General features: G+C 30.9%; 1 protein-coding gene across 5 annotated transcripts in view; it reads left to right on the forward strand.

Moving 5' to 3' along the window:
- LOC126771824 (cGMP-dependent protein kinase, isozyme 2 forms cD4/T1/T3A/T3B) overlaps positions 1 to 20,968 on the forward strand; it is a 146,234-nt gene that overhangs the window by 107,790 nt on the left and 17,476 nt on the right. For 3 of the 5 annotated variants that reach the window (XM_050491932.1, XM_050491933.1, XM_050491934.1), the window contains 2 exons: positions 7,195 to 7,414; positions 18,209 to 18,350. In XM_050491932.1, coding sequence (XP_050347889.1) covers positions 7,195 to 7,414; positions 18,209 to 18,350 — 362 coding nt within the window. Of the gene's footprint in view, positions 1 to 3,164; positions 4,925 to 7,194; positions 7,415 to 18,208; positions 18,351 to 20,968 lie in introns of all 5 variants that reach the window. The other 2 variants (XM_050491930.1, XM_050491931.1) reach the window with 1 other exon arrangement.

The following is a 20,968-nucleotide window of genomic DNA, read 5'->3' on the forward strand; positions in this document are numbered from 1 at the left end:
GCGAAAAAGTTTTTTGAATTTTACGTTAATTCATTTTGAATGTCTCGTGTAACTCGCATATATATCATTTAGTTCATTCTGCTACACCGTATATTAGCTCTCATATTCGATATTAAGTATTTCTTAATTTATTCATCAATCAAATCAATGCGTTGTCAAAGAATCAACATATTGATGATTGGTAAATTATTCTTTTGTTTTATCATTGTGGGGTTGTCTCGGTAGCTTATTGGCTTGATTATAAGGCTGTTGTGTTTTCGTCATGCTCGGTTATCCTAACCGATGACTATGTTACTCGTACTCGTACATTTTTAGGCTCCGGAAATCACAAGCCTTTAATCTTGCGTTTAGATACAGCAGAGAGTTCATTCTCTATAAGGTCGTGTGGGATTGTCGCCCACTCTACGTACTGCTACGTACTACGTATCAGGTACGAGTAATTACCCACTCAAATTTTGTCAGAATTCTGACAGAGAATATTATTACATTATTATTGTAGTGAATATTTTTCGTAAACTGGGTATTACTTTGTGTTGAAGAAACTTTAGTCTTTTATTACTCTCAATTAAGTTACTTACTTAGTCTAGTCAGTACTTAGTCAGAGTGAACGCATATTTATTGTTAGTTTAATATAATAATACGTCACTGTCGTTAAAATCATAGCTAGCCAGCTAGGTCGTCGCTTAGATTTTATTGATTTTCTATCACACATTTTTACTTGTTAATGAGACTATGATAACTAGGTATAGATTTCTCAAGTTCCTAGATTCTCACGTATCGATGGCCAGTCCATTGGATATGTGGATCGTTGAACTGGTTTCAACTCTATTGGTCTAGAAATCGTTTTCTAGTAATTCGATCATGCGTTTAGTAATTAACTTTAATTTTGCAAAGTATGTATGTATCTGCAATTTAAGAACGATGCAACAATTAACAAACTAAAGATTTATTTAAATTGGTAATTTGTGTCATACCTTGAACTGTATTGAATTTATGTTAGGAAGTTAATAATTTTATGTAATCGTTTTTAATTTAAATATTTCTCGTGCACATTTTAAACTAAATTTAATCATTGTTTGTCTTTAATGTGTAATATTAAATTGCAAAAATATACAGGTATATTCAAGATTAAAACTGTAATTCTTTGTTATAAAGAAGTATATATATTTACATTTATTAATAGTATTGCAATAACTACTAAAACGAATATTTAATGTTCTATCAAAATGTTTTAAAATATAATAATTTTGACATTTTCAAGGTTATATTGTAACAATTAAAATGACTCGGTTATTTTTTATTACTTACGAGTACAATATTGGCACAATAAAAGCCTAGGTGAATTTTTAATTCGTTCGATTTAGGTTGAGGGTAATCTTAAATAAAACAACATTAAGTTTTTTTATTAACTTATTACTTACTAACTGAACGTACTAAGTTTCCTTGAAGTTTATTTAAGAATTTAATGAACGGTTTAGACGAATGCGACTATTCGGTAATTTAATTATATTCGACATTCGTATTTGTTGCATCAAGCAAATACAACAGACAACGGTCAAACTGTCTGATTAAAATAAGTCTAATAATTTCTTTTTTTTTTATTGTCATAATATCTCCACGGTCGTGCGTCTTACTTTAAATTAAGAGCGAAATGTTATATAAACTTTAAAAATCGAATAGTAGACGTCAAATGAAAGCTCATTTCTTACTCGATGTTCAGTGCGTTTTTGTCGTGATTTATAAACCATTACGATTGCTTCATTCGTTTCGATACAAATTTGTTGGATGGAGCTTCATCCGATACGACGAAAAAAATCATAAATACACATATTTATACATTTATACATTTATACATTTTTACACTTGTTAGTTTTTTTTTTTTTTTTTAATTACCATACATTTAATTTTACTGTTTTATCTATTTTATATATATGTTCACTTCCAGATTAATTATTTGTGGAAACTGTATTGGCATGTGTGTTATTTAAGGTTTTTATAAGTTTTATGTAATATAAAATATGCTGTTTGTTTCACTTACTTACAAATAAACAAATAAACAAATATTTTAAAAATTAAGATACAATATAGCAATTTTGTCGTCTATTATTACCACTCGTTAAATACAATCGCCCCACAAATACGCAGACATCAGACTACCTTATCGATTCCTATATTTAACGGATATTTTTACGAGTAAGTAGTCGTAACAGTCTTTCTTAAAGTCTCATACATGTGACTATCAAATTCTTCGGTCAATTTGATGACAATTATGATTATGAAATCTTTATTGACTATTTAATGACTCAATTAGGTATTTATGTATATTAATTTTAATTGTTATTCGAATTACCTTCAAATGATATTTCAACAAAAATTGATCTCATGTTTTCTTTAAGCGATGTATGGATAATAGTAAGTAGGTTCCTACGGAGTTTCTTGTCGGTTCTTTTCAGTAGAATATATATTCTAATTCGGTGGTAGATTTACATTTAATTTAATACTGTAATATGACTATTTAAATATGATTGCCTTGGATAAAGTATATTTTAATTTGATTTGATAAATTTATTTAAAGTATTAAAATACGAAAAATTTCAATGTCTCAAGTAGTGTCTGCACCGTCTTCAATTAGTTGCACTAAATCGCAGTGAAAGCGCAGTAATAACAATGATAAAAACTTGCTTCTGTGCGCGGAATACATTCGACCATTATCTAATTATTGCGTAACGATACAGTTTACATTGATGGACTCTTGAGGCCCAGTTGTTTCCTCATGGAATGATGGCTTGTGCAATTCTTGTTTACGATCCGTGACGCGTCCGTTTATATTTCTTACGGAGCGTATTTCTTTTAAATATTTTCACTAGTGAAAACTGAATCATCCAATTAATCGATGTGATTAAATTTGGTTAACATATTTTTTCCTGTGTCTAAAACGATATGATAACAGTTAGGTGTTTTTGAATTTAAAATAAAACATTTGGTTTGAGGATGATCTAACATGGTTTTTATACGTTTTATTATAACACAGAACTTGTCACATCCACAAAGAATGACTCACATGATCTTCTCATGACTCATCGTAAATGAAATAGTATACTTGAATAATTTTAATACAATTCAAAAAATCGTTGTGGCATAAAGGGAAATTATCATGTTCTCAGGTTCGATGACAAAAATATATTAAAATAGTGAAAATATGAAATTAAATCGTACAATGGGATCAACGAAGCTAATAGGACTATGTTCAAGGAATGGTTTACAAAGTAAGAATATAATTCAAATTGTAATGAAATTGAAAACATTATGAAAATCAAACATTATCCAGGGAAAGCGGTCATGGAGGATCCTTGGCTTTCTATCAGTGATAGAACTATGGACCTTGTATACGCAGCCAATTGGGTCGGGGCAAACAATCTCCAGAATTTTAAAGAGGATGACGATAAATCTAGTTTTAATTCAATATCTCGAAGTAAATCTTGTCGAGATGTGGGGCGAACTGTCGATAAAGAAGAAAATAACGACACGCATACACACAATCGTCAACGGTATAATTACAATAACAACGTTTCTAACGAAAATATATCTCAATTAGCAAAATATCAACAAGATATTGAAGAAAAAGCAAGGGCCAATAATAATTTCCTTACGCCTAACAAGTTAAAACATAGTTATAGTTTTAAAGATATGCCAAATGGTTATAAACCGTCAACACTAAGGAGAGTGAAAAGACGAAATTTCAATGATTGGGATATTGAATCTTTTGCCTCTAGTGATCGGCAAGCCCCAGTTCCTCCACAAAGGAAAGATTCTCTTAAATATGCACATCGTCAAAGAAAGGTTGATTCTAAGAAGAGCTATTACCCTCTCCCTGATCCAGGGCCAGTACCGCCTGATCCATCATCGGAGTCGTATTATGAATATTATTCAAGAGTTAGTCAACAGAATAATGATACTGATAGTGATAAAATTAAACTGATGCAAAAAGAACCACGAAAAGAAAAGAATGTTCTAAATGGCGATATCAAGACATATGGTACGATTCGTGGATATGGCAATGACACTATGTATCAATTAATCAATTCAATGGCAACCTTGGATTTGACGCCTATAAAATCTAGATCAGGAAATAAAAACCTCGACATGGATAGTGAGACGGAAGATTTGGGCTTATATATGCATCCTATTAAAGAATCGTTATCTACATGCGAACCACTTCCTAAGCGCACAACACAATCTGACAAAGAACGGAACGGACGTGCAGACAATATTAAACCTAGTTTTCGCTCTAAATCTTTAAGAGTAAAAAGCGAAGGTAGGGCACCCCTACGATCTTATCTCGATACACATGAAGAAGAAAGTAAAGTATACAATGGAGTTACCGTCACACAACCAAAACGAAATCTTTGTCCGAGCGAACAACTGACACTTATGCAGTACGGAATGGGTCGAGGAAGTCAACAGCCACCTGTCGTGACCGGCAATGGATACCATTCTGTTGATTTAGGAAAGGAAAGTGACAATATTCGGACTACGAACGGTGCTAGACAAATTAAACCGGATAAATACGGGAAGTTATATAATACAGTGAGAGTGAAAAGTGAAGATCGGTATGATAGGTATAACGACATTTTATCTTTTAATTTGCCTAGAGATCGTATTAGTGAAGAACGTGTAACTAGTAAAAACGGTGCGTACCCGCGAAGTGCTAAAAGTTCATCAAGTGGCTCTGACTCTGATTTCTCGATTCCTCGCCCAAAATTGATAGTGCCTGTTCATACATATGGAACTAGAAAGAGGAGGACAGGAAATCTTTGTCAAAAAGATAGTACGGCAACAGAAACATCTCTTGACGCGGGCATATTACTCGATGTCACGCGCTTAGAAGACAAATCATTCGATAAAAATGAAAATGAGGATTCAGGTAAAAATCATGTTATAATATACTATGTTCGTTTTTATACTCCTTATCTTTATCATATGATTATTCGTAGTCAACTGTGTTGACATTTTGATTGATGGACTACGGTCTAAACTAGATTTGTAAAGGATTCTTACAACAATTTCGCTTTAATAATTTAAAAACGTCTTTCTAATTTTGTATCAGTATGCCAAATTTGCTTAGTGAAACCTTTTTTTTACCGATTCACTACACAATTGTCGATTTCACGGCCTCGTGTTATGAAAGTTTTAAAATTTTAACTTTTAACTTACACAGAATGTTATTATGATAGGTGTCACTTCGTTTAATAAATGCGTTTCAGTCTATACGTCTGATCATTTATGACGTCTAGAACCAAATGCTAGTACATACGCTATTTGAAGATTGCTAAACATATCGAGCCAGGCATATTAATTAAAACTGGCTTCTAAATTGACCTACTTGCACATTTAATGGAGCATGTGCATAGAAGGAATAAATATTAATTTAAAGATAACGATAATGATGTTCCCAATAACTATACCAACGAAAACCTAAATGGTCAATTGGCATATAATTAATTAGAACCTAATGAATTACTCGTACATTTTAAACTCAAATAATTTAGTAACTTTGATTAAACTCAAATAATTTAGTAACTGAAGGTTTTACCCTGAGTCGGGTGAATTTTTTTTTATTATTTTTTATTGTCAAGAAATTTTCAGTGGCAGCCAGTTTAGAAGTTGGCACAGTTATCCCGTCTTGCGCCTAAACTCTCTCGGCTGGAGTAGGATTTACCGTCCCATCGGATTATGGGAGTTAAGGAGAAGAGAGTGTATCTATGTTTGAGCACATATCAATTTATTAAGCAGTTGACGATTTTCCGCTGAGAATAGGGACCAAAATCGGTCTAAAGAACATTTTTTTTTAAATAGTAATATCACCGCTTTCGTCTGTATAGAATTCTACATTGTTAAGGCAGTCATAACAAAGACATGACGCGAGGCGTTTCAACTTTTAACCCGTAATATTATACAAGTCACCTTGAAACACTTTCATTTCCAAAGCCAATATATTTGCCTGTACTTCATTTAACAATCGCTATGCGCTATTATGTATGTAACATAAGATATACTTTTCGTATATATTTGTTTTGAAATGTATTCACGCATTTAAAATCAAAAAAAAATTTACGTAATTTTCAAAACCCATAAAGAACTGTTTAAAAACTACGATAATAATAAAATTATAAAATTTATAAACTTTTGTATTGTAACAATTCAATTATTTATGAAACATCGACACATCAGCGCCTTTTTAGCAGAATAAACAATATTTATAGCAGATTTATTTACTTGAAATAAAGGCCAGGCCGTATCACATTAGACAGTATGATACAATACTTAAGTATTTTAACGTATATACACAAATGAAGTGTTTTAAACAAATTAAATAAAACAAAGAACGATATCACACGCTTCTTTGTGTTTTCGCACGCCTGTCACCTTGACTTAATTATGTTACTTAGATTTCAATTTCTGATTCATTGTAAGCACTGGCTTTATAAAAATTTAATAACCATACAATGCCATAGATATGTCCAGACAAGCCACATAGTTGGCAAATCACATTTATGAAATATTCGACCCTTGTTGTATATTTTAATGTTAAATAAATGTATTGTGTTAAATCGAATGTAAAACTATTGTTTGTATTTCGTTTTATACATATAAATAATGTGAACGACCTTTTGTACCAAAATGGGTATTAAAAACTCCAAACTGTGATTAAAATTATTTAGAAACAATAATATAACTCAATATATTTTTTCCTTAGCTGCTAAATTTTTCCATCTGGGACATTAATTAAAACATATATATTTTTCATTTTTTTTTTTATTAATTTTGTATTAAATGTTATTCTAGGCTTTTATTAACTCGTCTAACTAGTTTACCACGGACGAAACTTCTTGCAATATCCCGCCAAGATTTCTAACGAGACTGGTTATGAGTCACCCATGAGAAACGATTAGGATCTGAATTAACATCAGCCTTGGACATTTATAGTTATTGTGTCAATAAACACAGCCCCGTTATTATAATGTTGGATTATGTCATTACAATTTATTATAATGAAAGCAAATTTAATCTAGTTTTTGTCGAAAATCTCATTAAAAATAAAGCTAAATTTTATGTAATTTTTAAATTAGCTAATTTATGTAATAGTGGATATGTTATGTATTTATCACTAAGGTCTAGCTCGTTTGTCAACAGAGGGCAGAGTGGAAGTGTCACGTGAGAACAAATACCTCAGCACGATGGCACCAGGCAAGGTGTTCGGTGAGCTGGCAATCCTATACAACTGCAAGAGAACCGCCACAATCAAAGCCGCTACCGACTGCCGGCTTTGGGCTATCGAGCGACAATGTTTCCAGACCATCATGATGAGGACTGGCCTTATCAGACAGGCTGAATATACAGACTTCCTTAAGAGGTAAGATCTTTGCATTCATAGAGACCGCTACAAAGGACTTGGCATTTGCTATGTAATATAATACTTTAATATAAGCTTCTCTTGAATTGATATAAAAATCATAAAATATATAAACTATCTAGTCTGCGTTGAATTGAAAGTTTAAATATATTATAATATTTATAAGATTATGTCATCAAAATCAATAAAAATATCGTCGAAAAAAAAAGTTTCCTTACATTACGTTATATATTAACCCTAATATTTGAAAAGTGAGTCTGATTGTTACGCTTCGACGTCTTAACTACTTAATCGGTCATCATGAGATTTCGTATACATGTCACTCACACGCCGACGAAGCCGCGGGCGGAAACTAATGTTATATAATATACAGACATAATATAAAATGCTTTTATTAAAAAGTTTTTTTTAATGTATGTTTATTGGAATAATATAATTACAATATACGTTCACTGATAGCGAATAAATGATGATGTAAATGTACAAGTCATTCGTGGTGAACATTTATATCTTTAGAATTTGGCTTTATATCGCGCTTGTATTCTGGTTCATTGAATTATTATTTTCGTAGCAACTATTTTGGGATACGTTTTTTTACGACACGAGTTGTTTACGTCTGCGGGGGTCATCAACATTACCAGTAACTTCAACGTAAAATACTACACATCATGTTTACTGTATATTTTGGTTTGTTTATTAGTTGTAGTAGTAGTTTAATCTTTTGTTTATATTTGACGTAAACATTTCTTCCTGATGTTTGTATTGCGTTTCGTGTGGTACGAGATTCACTTTTAAAACTTGAACCTGTAAAGGGCAATGCCCTTTTTTTTGATACAAAATGTATTTGATCATGCCCTTAGGCTCAAACCACACATAGTTCATCTGCCTGAAGGTAACATCGTCACAGTAGTAACATCGTTACTACTTACTTCATGGCCACAGGGTATACTATTTTACAATTATATTTTCTTATATTATAAATGCGAAAGTGAATTTGTTGTGTTTTCACGTCTTAACTACTCAACTGATAATTATGAAATTTAGAATACACGTTGACAGAAGTACATAAAACAATATAGGGTATCTCAGACCTAATCCACCTCCGCCCATCATGTGGGCGAAGCCGCGGACGGGAAGTTTTTATTTTTATATTGTTGCCTGTAATTTTTATTTCAATATTTTATACAAATGCTCCTAAATTGACTTACATGCGCTTTTATTACTAGAGTTATTATACATTGGTTATTGATAAGTAAGTAGGAAGTCAAAAAGACGCATCTGCGGAGATCTTTTTATACTTAACACATTTATTGTTTTATCAAATGTTTTACATTTATATACGTCATCGTTAGCATGATAAGCGTTGTCATTATCAGTGTTCTTATTTCAAGATTTAATTTTATTAACATGTACGTAGGTATTTTAAAATAACGTTATCTTATCCTTTTAATTTCATAAACGTTTTCAATTACGAATGAATGGCTATCTTTCATTCATTTAAAGCGTTCTTATCGTCTTGAAGTCGTTAAGACTAAAATGCACTACTGAGAACCTTTAGTTGGAGGGGTATTGACCCGAGACACTTATGCAAATTCAATGGGCGTACAAAGTCCTATTCTTCTGCTTTCATGCATTGAGACTTGAATTTGTCGTCGACACCTCTTAGTTAAGAGAACGTTAAATCTGTGAATAATTTCTATACTTTATTTAATTTAAAAATCAAAAGCGTTTAATAGTTATTCTGCTAATGATAAATCATAAATGAGTCTGAAATTTAATTACGTAGTAAATTAGTATTTATTTTAGTATAGATGCCTTAGAGTGAGGTTTCTTCCTAACGGACCTATAAAAACCAGCGTAATTTCCTCTTTACCCGGAGATTCCTCATCAGCAGTCACTGATTACCGGGTCATGTTTTCTGACCTTACAGGTTAGGCCCAGTGGTGGTTTAAGTGACTGTTATACTTTCACTAATCACACAAAATGTCCATTTTTTTTCTCTTTTCATATTACAACTCTATATTGTGTTAATACGATCTTATATTACAAATGCATACAATTATACATATTATTCAATACATGATCAAAATTCGAGCCAAAACATGGTAGTGGCAAAGAGACGGGGAGTTACATCACTTAAAAATTTAAAAAAGTAGTTTGTTTAATAAATTGTTTTATAACACGCAATATAATCTTACAATTCTCTTATCATTACTATCACGCCTCTCGCATTTATGTGAAAGATGTAATCGTTTGTTTCCATACATCACATAAAGAAGGTCTTTTCCCGACAGTGACTTATAACAATCGCAACATTAACCATGATCTGCATTCATGACATATCAACTGCTTCGTATACAATGTTGTTTTTTTTTAAAATTAAGGCTATTGTAAAACAAAGACATGAAGAAACTTGCGACTGTTGCTCAAGAGGTATGTACGATACTTTGCGAAATACTTGTCACGTTGCAACTCCATGACATTTGAATTTTCATTCCTTTCACTGCCCACGATACTGTATCGTTCTAGGAAGACTGGACGCGCATGCGTCATGGTCATACTATATTTCCGTTTGAATGTACGGGTATCATTTATTAGAGAACTTGATATTTGTTTGCTGGTCATTATGTTTTGATTGTACGGCCAAGAGACAATCAAAACATAATGACATATAAATTTTTTAGCGGGAAGTTTGTGAAACAATGTCGTGTCTTCTTCTTTCGAATGTCAAATCAATAATGATAGAGAGGGAGAAATCAGTGTTTAACTAATCAATCGCTAAGCAACGTTTATAAGGCCGTAGTTTTTTAATATTGTGTACGTAATTACTTTTTTAATGGATAATATAGAATATAAATAAGCATAATTAAGCATATATGTAAACAGACTGGCGATACGCCTTTTCTCTTTGATATCAAACCTTATTCAAAGCACGCATGTACCAGGAGCACATAAACTCCAAGTAGGAAGATAATAATTACATTACATTAATATCTTGGTCAAATTGTTTTTAACATCGCTGACCAATATGTACAAATGTACAAATATATTGTAGGTTCATATAAAGTGATTCTAGCAAGATAATTTAATCATAAAATTATTGTAATAACTATAATTTTCTAAACATATTTTTTCATATTTTGTTACAATGTACTCGTTTAAAGAGCAAAGCGAAGATTTGAATTCATATTCTTAAATTAAAATATGTTTATATTTGACACTTATCAGTTACCTACTAGAAATGTTGCTTAGAGACTGTTCATTTAAACACTGATTTATCTCTTTCTTTCATTATTAACATGACATTCGAAAGAAGACACATCAATGTTTAACTAATCGCCGGCTAAACAACGATATAAACTACGCAACACATATAATATTACATACGTGAAATTTGAATTATCATTATTTGTTTAGTGTGTGGCAATAAAAAAGTTTCTTTCTTTAAAATCAAACAAAGGTATTTTCATTCTCGTTACAAAATATTTTGAACGAGACTTATCTTATTTCTAAAGAAACGTTTGCGTTGGCATTAACATGTCGGGTACATGATAATAATAATAACTGATAAAAAAAAATTAAACGTATTGTTTCAAGAGGTGTAACGTAAATTGTTCTTGTTTAATTTAATTAATCAATTAATTATAAGGAAAATTATTTAAGCATGACAATATGTATGCTTCAATTACAAAGTAGTAGCTAGATACGTTTCGGCATCGGACGGGAACTACACCGGTGGCATTATTTTAAATCATGTTATGTGTCATAAACAAATTTTTAAACTTAGTTTTTTTTTTTCTTTTACTACTATCCGTGTAGTAACAGCCTGTGAATGTCCCACTGCTGGGATAAGGCCTCCTCTCCCTTTTTGAGAAGGTATGGAGCTTATTCAATCGTGGGACATATCGTGGGACATTTTTCACACACGGCCATCTGATCCCAAATTAAGCTTGTACAAAGCTTGTGCTATGGAAACCAGACAACTGATATACTACATATACTACTTTTCTTTTGTAAATACATAATTACATAGATAATTACACCCAGACTCAGGACAAACAGACATGTTCATGCACACAAATGTCTGTCCTGGGTGGGAATCGAACCCACAACCTTCGGCGTGAAAGGCAAGTGTTCTACCAACCACGCCAACCGGCTCGTCAAATCACGCTGCTCCAATGCGGGTTGATGGAATACACATGTGGCAGAACTTCAGTGAAATTAGATACATGCAGGTTTCCTCACGATGTTTTCCTTCACCGTCAAGCACGAGATGAATTATAATCACAAATTAAGCACATGAAAACTCAGTGGTGCTTGCCTGGGTTTGACCCACAACATCGGTTAACTACTATTTGTAGTAACCTATTATTTTGTCATGTAATGTATAGGACATTAATATACAATATGAAATGCATTTAAGGCTTTTTTTTTAAATTATTTCCTTCGTTTTATAATATTATAAATATTGATACATCTGTTGGATGTTCTGAATAAATAAATAATGAGACATGTATAACCAAATCGATTATCGAATATCATTATTTTTTTTTTTAGAATAGGAAGGAGAACGAGCATATGGGCCACCTGATGGTAAGTGGTCACCAAACGCCCTTAGACATTGGCATTGTAAGAAATGTCAACCATCGCTTATAGCCAATGCGCCACCAACCTTGGGAACTAAGATTTTATGCCCCTTGTGCCTGTAATTACACTGGCTCACTCACCCTTCAAACCGGAACACAACAATATCAAGTATTGCTGTTTTATTGAACAAAGCGATGTGACCGCCCGTACATCGTTCACGCCACACGTTTGTTTTAATTCGTTATGATTTTATTAAAATGTCTTGTAATACTCGTATCTCCCAAACTACTGATTCAAATTGCAAAATTTATACGTTGTTTTCGTTTATCTTTTCTATATTATTACACTTAAAAATGGTTACCGTGGAGTGTCTATAAAGTAAGATTACAAAACACATTACATTTTTCGATAGATCTCTGCTGGTGTCACAACAGTCTTAGAAACTTACCATTTAAAAGTTTGATTTTCAAAAGTATAATATGTATATTGTGTATTCTTAAGAAGTATGTTGTGTGCTCTTTTGTTTGTTGCATGTGTGTTTCTCTATAAGCATAGCACCTTATTACTACTATAATCTATAATTTCTTTTATTCTGTATGTCTCAAAAGCAAATTGTGTTTTTGGCTCAAAATTATTACAAATAAGGTCAAAGTATAAATCAAAAACCTCCAAGACTATTTTGTTCATTAGATAAATAATGCATATCGGACTATCCTTGTCTCTCGTATTAAAATTAACAAGGACAAATCGATGATGTGTTTAGTAATCAATACAAAATGGTCATAGTTAAAACGGTTAAACAATGTGGGCCGTTAACTGACTATAGCATGCCCACCGAATGTGTAACACACATTAGAACAATTGTCACGAATACGAACTCACAACCTCTTATTTTATCGGTTCGCAATATTGAATAACAAACGTATTGACGAATACATTATTAAAAAAAAACAATCAAACAGTACTTTTTTTAATTTCGTATTGTTCGAATTTTAAAATATCGTTAGATCAATGAAATTTAATTTATAAGTTTTGAATACATTGAGCAATGTTACATACGTGATTAAAAATATTAATGTACATTAGAGATTTTCGGCTACTTCGGTTGCAGCAGACGTATTCAATTGCCTAAGAATTGATTGATGCAATACTTGCAATCAGCGATATTTAGTAGCTATAGTACAATTGTTATTCCACCGACATCGACACGTTTTTGCAATATTATTGCTTTTAATAATGTAACTATATCTTTAACAATTTAATAAAATTTATTTTTACCTTGTGATTTATTATTATATCTTAGGATTATTGTAGGGGGTATTCCAAGGTATGCTTTAGTGTATCAAAAGTCATATCGACTTGAAGTGATATATATATATATATATATATATATATATATACCTTTATTTTATAATCCCTTGTAGGTTTTACATTTTTTATTCGGTACTTGATTTAATAATATAGCAACTGTATCTAGTTTAGTGTTTATATTTGAGAGCCGGTTGGTGTGGTTGGTAGATACTTGCCTTTCACGCCGAAGGTAGTGCGTTCGATTCCCACCCAGGACAGACATTTGTGTGCATGAACATGTCTGTTTGTCCTGAGTCTGGGTGTAATTATCTATATAATTATGTATTTACAAAAGAAAAGTAGTATATGTAGTATATCAGTTGTCTGGTTTCCATAGCACAAGCTTTGTCCAAGCTTAATTTGGGATCAGATGGCCGTGTGTGAAAAATGTCCCACAAGTCATATACAAGTCATGATAAAATACCCGCTGATTTTCTTTCTCCGGTTCATCTTAGGTCGGGGTATTTCTTTTCCGGTATTAGTTTCTAATTTGACAATCAATAAGTAAGTGTAACGCTCATCTGTTTATTAAAGGATTTTCATTTCATTTGATTTGATTCATAGTATTCATATCATTTGTTAATACAGTTACTGCATGAAAGACTTTTGTAAAACATGAAAACCTAGCACAAATTAATTCTTGGACTTGTAGTAAAACTGTTAAATTTTTTATTTCAAATATGATTGGAGCTTCGAAATGCGCTGATCAAATAAGACAGTGAATACAGAAACAGTTATGAATATCATAATTTTCCACCTTTGTGTAAATTTAATTTAATTGAAAAAATACCTTGACGGTAGTTTTTAATTAAAACAATACATTTAAATCGATTTACAATAATCCAATATATGCATATCGAGTAATTTATATACAAAAAATTTAAACGGGTTTGATCACTTCCTACTTTTTAAGGCGGTAAAAATATGCTGGTTGACAAGAGTGCAATTCGAATCTAATTGACCCCCATTTATATTATAAACTATACAAAAGCCTCGAACATTCAAATCATTTTTATAAGTTTTTTTTTAATTTAACCTTTTATATTCATATTAAATATAATATGATTTTTTTATATTTTTGAGATTAACTAAGATAAAACATAATTTAAATAAAATAGTTACTTCATAATTAGTATTAATTTACAAATAATAAATAAACGTCAATGTCAGACAATCTAAAACAACGAAACAAAGATAAGTTATAATAATTTATAAAACCCTGTGTTACTCTAAAACATTTTTATTTCAAATTGACACTTTCGATTTAATGTCCGTACACTTTCGGTCGGAACTCGTTGACCGTGAAAAATAAAGCATTCACAATTAGCATGACCACATTTCTGGTATTTCTGGGAATATCCCAATTACAAATGTAATTTTTTGTTGTTGTTTATTTATTTAATTGGACTGACATTTATGTTTATAACATTTGCACATTGTATGATAATTTATTGTTGATATAATAAAAAAATAGTGCCATGTAAATGTCCACACACTTACATGTACTGTTAACATACTGCTTTTATTGACAATGATCATTGGTTGATTCGTTATATTTCTTGGTCAAGACGTCATAAAACGTGGTCACCGTTGTCACTCTGCATTCGTTGGCAGTATCTGTTCACAGCCGGTTCCAATATCCGTATGAATAATTGATGTAGTTCAGAATTTTATTTTGGCATTATTTAGTATACTAAACATTATTTTTTCATACGAGATACGTTTGTATTTCTTGTAAAATATTTTTAATCTGTGTCATCTGCTGACCATACATAAAAAAATAGTACAATATCAAAACGTTTTTAAAACAAACCAGTTTGAAAATGTTTACTAATTGACAAACATTTAAATCTTCTATGTAATTAATTAATGAGAACATACATTTTGACGTTTATTTATCAGTTATAAATATCAGTTTGACTTTAAAATTGTTAATTAATAAACTTGTTTTGAATATGAGCAAAGCATGTAATTTCGAATGGTAATAGCACGCTTGAGTAAATTAAAGACTAATTACATTGTAATATTAAGTGTTTCTGCTGACCCTATTTTAACAATTATGAATTACCCATGAGCGAATTTTATGAATAATGCAAATGTAATTACACGAATATGACCGTAACTTCTTCGAAGTTTTTAGATAGATAGGTAGCAGACCTATCTCAATTATGTTATATTTAGTTGGGCATTGTGTATATATGTATATATTATTTGTATTAATAAAAATTAAACGGCTAATTTTCAAGTTATGTAAGTTGAAACACAATACCTGATTATCTTTCTCTATATTAATAATAATAATTTTTTTCTCTGTTTATCCTGTTTCGTTTCATACTATTCATTTGATAGAGATGAAACTATGGTGTGTTTTTGCATGCACCAGTGTGTGTTTGACAGGTATAGGCTTGCGATTATTAGACTCTCGTGCCAGCTATAATTATATACAAAAAACATTTAAGTTTGCAATACATATCAAACCATAGTTATCAGTTATAGAAAAATATTATATGACTGATATAATAGTAATAATGTCCCCCAGACCGATTTCGGCCACGGCGGCCAATCTCAAGAGAGATTAGCCAACTACGCAGGAGATATTATAGTGCACAAGTGTGTGCGCAAACATAGGTGCACTCTCTATTCCCTAACTCTTATAATCCGATGGGTCGGCAATCCGACACGACCGGAAAGAGTTCAGGTTCAGAATCAAAGGCTTTACGTGCTTTCCGAGGCACGGGAGTGTACACACTTTCAACTTACAGACTCCGGGCTGCTATTGAGAATTTTCTGACAGAAAAAACCCAATAACTTTTTACTGGCCCGATCTGGGAATTAAACCCAGGACCTCCGGGTCTGCGGCCTTACATCAAGCTAGAAATAGACCAACGAGGCAGTAACTTATAAAATATTATATTGTAATGTTGAAGATAATTTTCTAAATACTAAAAATACTACTTAGCGATAATCGAAAAAGTCCTCGATCTCATCAATCATATCCGTTTTTAATTAGAAATATATTATTTATATTTATGTTATATTTATGTTAATAATTTTGCTCTGGCAGTTTAAGAAAGCACGTCATACTTATAACCAACTTTTGTTTTTGACATCAATGATATAAATAGAAAAATAGAATAAAACGAACGTTTAACATAAATTATCAACTATTAAATTTTAGAAGCTGTCGCACAATCTCGCCCGTAAATCACTGTTTTAATTAAAATTATAAAACTACATAAATATGCAGTTTTTATTTTTATTCTTAGATATTTAAACGATTGCAATAAACATGTTGCTATTGCTATTATTATTATAAAATGTTAATTGAACCTACTGACATATAGAGAAACAGCTCTTTTTATTATTATTTTCTATTTTGTAACATATTTTTAATCAATTTAAATAAAAAAGTCGAATGTGCATTTGTCTCATATAATGATTTTTTTAGATTTTATGCGAAGCCGATGTTATGTTATTTCCATATTATATATAAGTATAATACTATATAACATATGCATAGGATAAAAATAGACCAATGTTGAATTTAATTTTTTGACGATCTCTACTTTTTTTTTATAAATCCCGCAACTTATAAGCCTACGTATATAGGTTTAACGTTACTACCGCAATGTCAAATTTTACTTAAATCAGTTTAATGGTTTAGGAGATGAGGTAACAGACAGTTACTCATGTCTTTACATCAGAATAGCAGAAGAAAGCCCGAAGTATAAACTAGTTTTAGTTCAGTATATTAAAAATTAGTCAGTAAGCAAGTCGGTAAAGTAATTAACTTGTCTGTATAAAGCTTGATTAACATAATAAAATTATCCGTTTAAATTTTATGTTACATTCCAATATATAAAGTTCATAAATAAAGCTCGATCGAAGGACAAACCTTTGCTTTTATTGTTTTATTAACATTTTAAAGAACAGTAGTATAAGACAATATATTTTTTATAACTTGAATTTTACTGTTTTATTGTTACTGTAATCGGATGGAATATTACAGTTAATAGTAATAAGAATTACTTACAATTTACATAAATTGAAAAGTATAAAAAATATATATAACATTTTCATAATTATTTTACGCTTTGTATCATAAATATATAAGGTGTAAATTAATTGATTTAATAATATTTTTTTTCGTTTTTCTTGTAATAATACAGAAAATAATTATCTGCATGACACTTTGAATGAAACATAAGTATGCAATAGAAGAAAATAAATGCCTATAATTTAATCGACAAGCCGTTACATAGTACTTCGTTTTACTGTTTAAAATTAATAAGAAAATTGTCTTATTAGGTCGAAAATTATCTTAGTATTTACGACTATTACTATTTGCAGTTAATACACTTTACTACGTTTAAAGTCGGAAGTGAAACTGGTTATCTCTATAGGTAGGAACTTTCCAATTTCATATATTCGAACCTTATCCATAAAACTAAAACTTTAATACTTAACACAGAGAACATTGTTTATTATTATAGTTTTAAGACGCAGGCTAGATTGTATATGAATAATGTATGTTAAATTATAATCTTGTAAATGTAGTTAAACTGAAAATCAGTCCACATACTTTAACGGTGAAAGTTAGTGAAAATGTTACGTATATATTCAAATTCTTATATGATATATAGTGATTTTAAGCAGGTGAAGACATCACATATAAAGATTTATTATATATAAATATGTATTTAAAAATATACTTAACTAATGAAACTATAATTCTACGATTGCGAATCATCAATACAAGTATATAATAAAACGATGTGTAAAATCATCATTTTGTCAAATGGAATAATTTATTCAAATAACAAGTAATAGATTAATATTTAACTTTGTTGTCAACAGTGTACCGATATTCAAGAACCTATCAGAAGACACGCTGATTAAGATCTCCGATGTACTTGAGGAGACACATTACCAGAACGGCGACTACATCATTAGACAAGGCGCCAGGGGAGACACATTCTTCATTATATCAAAGGGACAGGTAAATGACATCATTAAATAATATACCATTAATCTTAACACTAGCATTGCGAACCATTGTATTTTCTCACGACGTGTATCCTACACGATAGTATGTCTTTTTGCAAGATCGTTTGAAATGGTACCTATCCATCAGTTATTTTACCACAAAATAAAAAAAAACTGTTTTTCAGTTTGATGGGTAAATTAGTTTAATAGCAGGCAGACATCAACAACATCATAATTATATGATATAATAGATATATTTGAAATGTGTTGAGCAGAGTTATTAGAAGCGTTTGGTCCGTAAACAACTTCCCGTGTTCAATGCGCAATTTTTATAATGTACTAAAGAAAACCAGCAGACATTGTCCTGCCTGTGTATATGGACCGATTGTCACGCGATCGGTTGAACTGTATACTCATAGAAGTATTTACTAGCAATAGCAAGGGCGCCATCTTGGGACGAGTTACAAGCGGGTAGTAATAAAAATTTTCTATAAAAAAATCATTAATGTGTTCATTTTTATGGTAATTAAACAGTGTCGTCCAGCTCATAAAACATGGATAACGCCTTCTCTTATAAATATATATAAATGTCATGTTTTATGGACTTTTTTCGTAAATGCAATTACTTCGAAATGGCAACCCTATTACATTCGTGTCACTGTGACATTTAACGTGTTACTTACTTAGTACTAAAATGTTTCGTGAAACATGATAAAAACGGGTTTGTGAAATATCTCGTCTAATAATACATCAACGGTTACTCCTTCATCGTAATCATAGGGTTGAAACTCTTCTGATTTTTCTCCGTTCCTTTTTTAATGGAGACCGTTCTGAGCTAAACAAAAATTAAAAACTTATGTATTTATTTTTATTTTATTTCGGATGACTAAATACCCCAACGTTGACTAATGAACTAATGACCAACGTTGGTCATTAGACCCATTTTATTTTGTCGAAATTATCTACATTCATTTAAAGGAAAAGGTCATATATTGTCACTATAATTGGTATACAATAAAGAGTACAACGAGTTTACTGGCTTAAATCGTCGCTCAATACCAACCACGCGTTCAAAATATTCCTTATGTCTATATTTATACTCACTCTTTAAACGGATACATAGAAATTTATAGTATTTCCGATTGGTGAATATCTGGTGACAGCTACCAAAGAGCGAAATCTTTACCAAAAAGGTTTTATATTTATTTGTTTATTTATTCATGAATTTATTGCACAACACCATTAAAGCATTATCTACCAGCAATCATTAGGAAGTTCAGGAAATAACGTACCTATGTATCACCCAAAGCCTTTACATCTTGCGTAACAAAATAAATACATATTGTTGAAGTTCTTTGTCTCAAGTCTTTGAATTTATTTCTTTGTTGTAAATGTTTGAAACTACTTGGTAAAAATATTTAAAACATGATCTGCTTATTATGGAATTAGACTAGTTGAATGCGTAATCGATACGATTTAACTTTCAAGGTTTGAAATATGTCGAACATTCGAGTGAGCATTTTTGTTGCCACGTTGTTAAATCAATTTTAAAATTTATATTATAAACACGAAAACAAACAAGCGTGTTATAGTTATTTAAGTTAATTATTAAATAGTATTGCAGTAATGTAATTATATAAATATTTTAAATGTCCGTCTCAACTTTGTACGGTTAAAATTATATAAAGTTACGCCTCTAAAGACAAAAGTCAAACGTTTTACGTTATAAAATAAACGTATGATCCACATTTGTAAAAAAGGCACGTACACAAAATGTCTAGAGAAAAAATAAATATAGCAAATATTATATACTATGCTTAATACCCATACCAGTAAATGCAAAACACAATAACAATATCATTATTAATATGCAAATCGATTTCACCCGACCATTCTCTGTCCGTCTTAGTTTCCATATTAACGTTTGGTGACGTCACGCTTTACATCGAACAAGTGAAGATGTTCTCTTAGAACGTTAATAGTTTTACTTTCGCTTATTTTGACTTTCAAGACAGACTTTTGCCACGCTTCTGTTTAGTTAATAACCAATTGGTCTTACTTCGAATAACTTATCACAAATGCATAACACTTTAAAAATGGGTCTGTAGTACTGAAACACAAATACCGAATATCTGGTAGCGCGTGACGGTCCATACTAATATATTTATATATACTTTATTGCACTCCAGTTAACAAAATATATTTACATATGCACTATATAAATATACGGAATGTACAAAGTTGCATTAGGTGATTAATTATAAATACGAATTTATCAAATGAATATAGCTGATTTGAACCGACAATCTTCCTAAAAATATTTACGTGTTCTATCCACTGGGCCATCTCGTTCGCTTAGCCGAGTTATTTATTATTAATTATATGTTTTCTGATTATATATCAGGTTATTCGTGTTTAAACCACGAAACTCTTGTCATTATCATTTTCACGATGTGACATTAGGCTCATTTTAATATCGTCGTGATGTTTTATTTGTCTAAAAGAAATACATTATGAGACATGATATTTACTTAATTTATTTTTTGTAAGTGGCTTTGAAATTATTATATTGTCCGCGTAGAAACGGTGATTGTAAATAAGTTCACCTTGGCATTTACCAGAGCCTCGATA

The sequence above is a fragment of the Nymphalis io genome, chromosome 11 (genome assembly GCF_905147045.1).
Source record: "Nymphalis io chromosome 11, ilAglIoxx1.1, whole genome shotgun sequence".
NCBI classification, from domain to species: domain Eukaryota; kingdom Metazoa; phylum Arthropoda; class Insecta; order Lepidoptera; family Nymphalidae; genus Nymphalis; species Nymphalis io.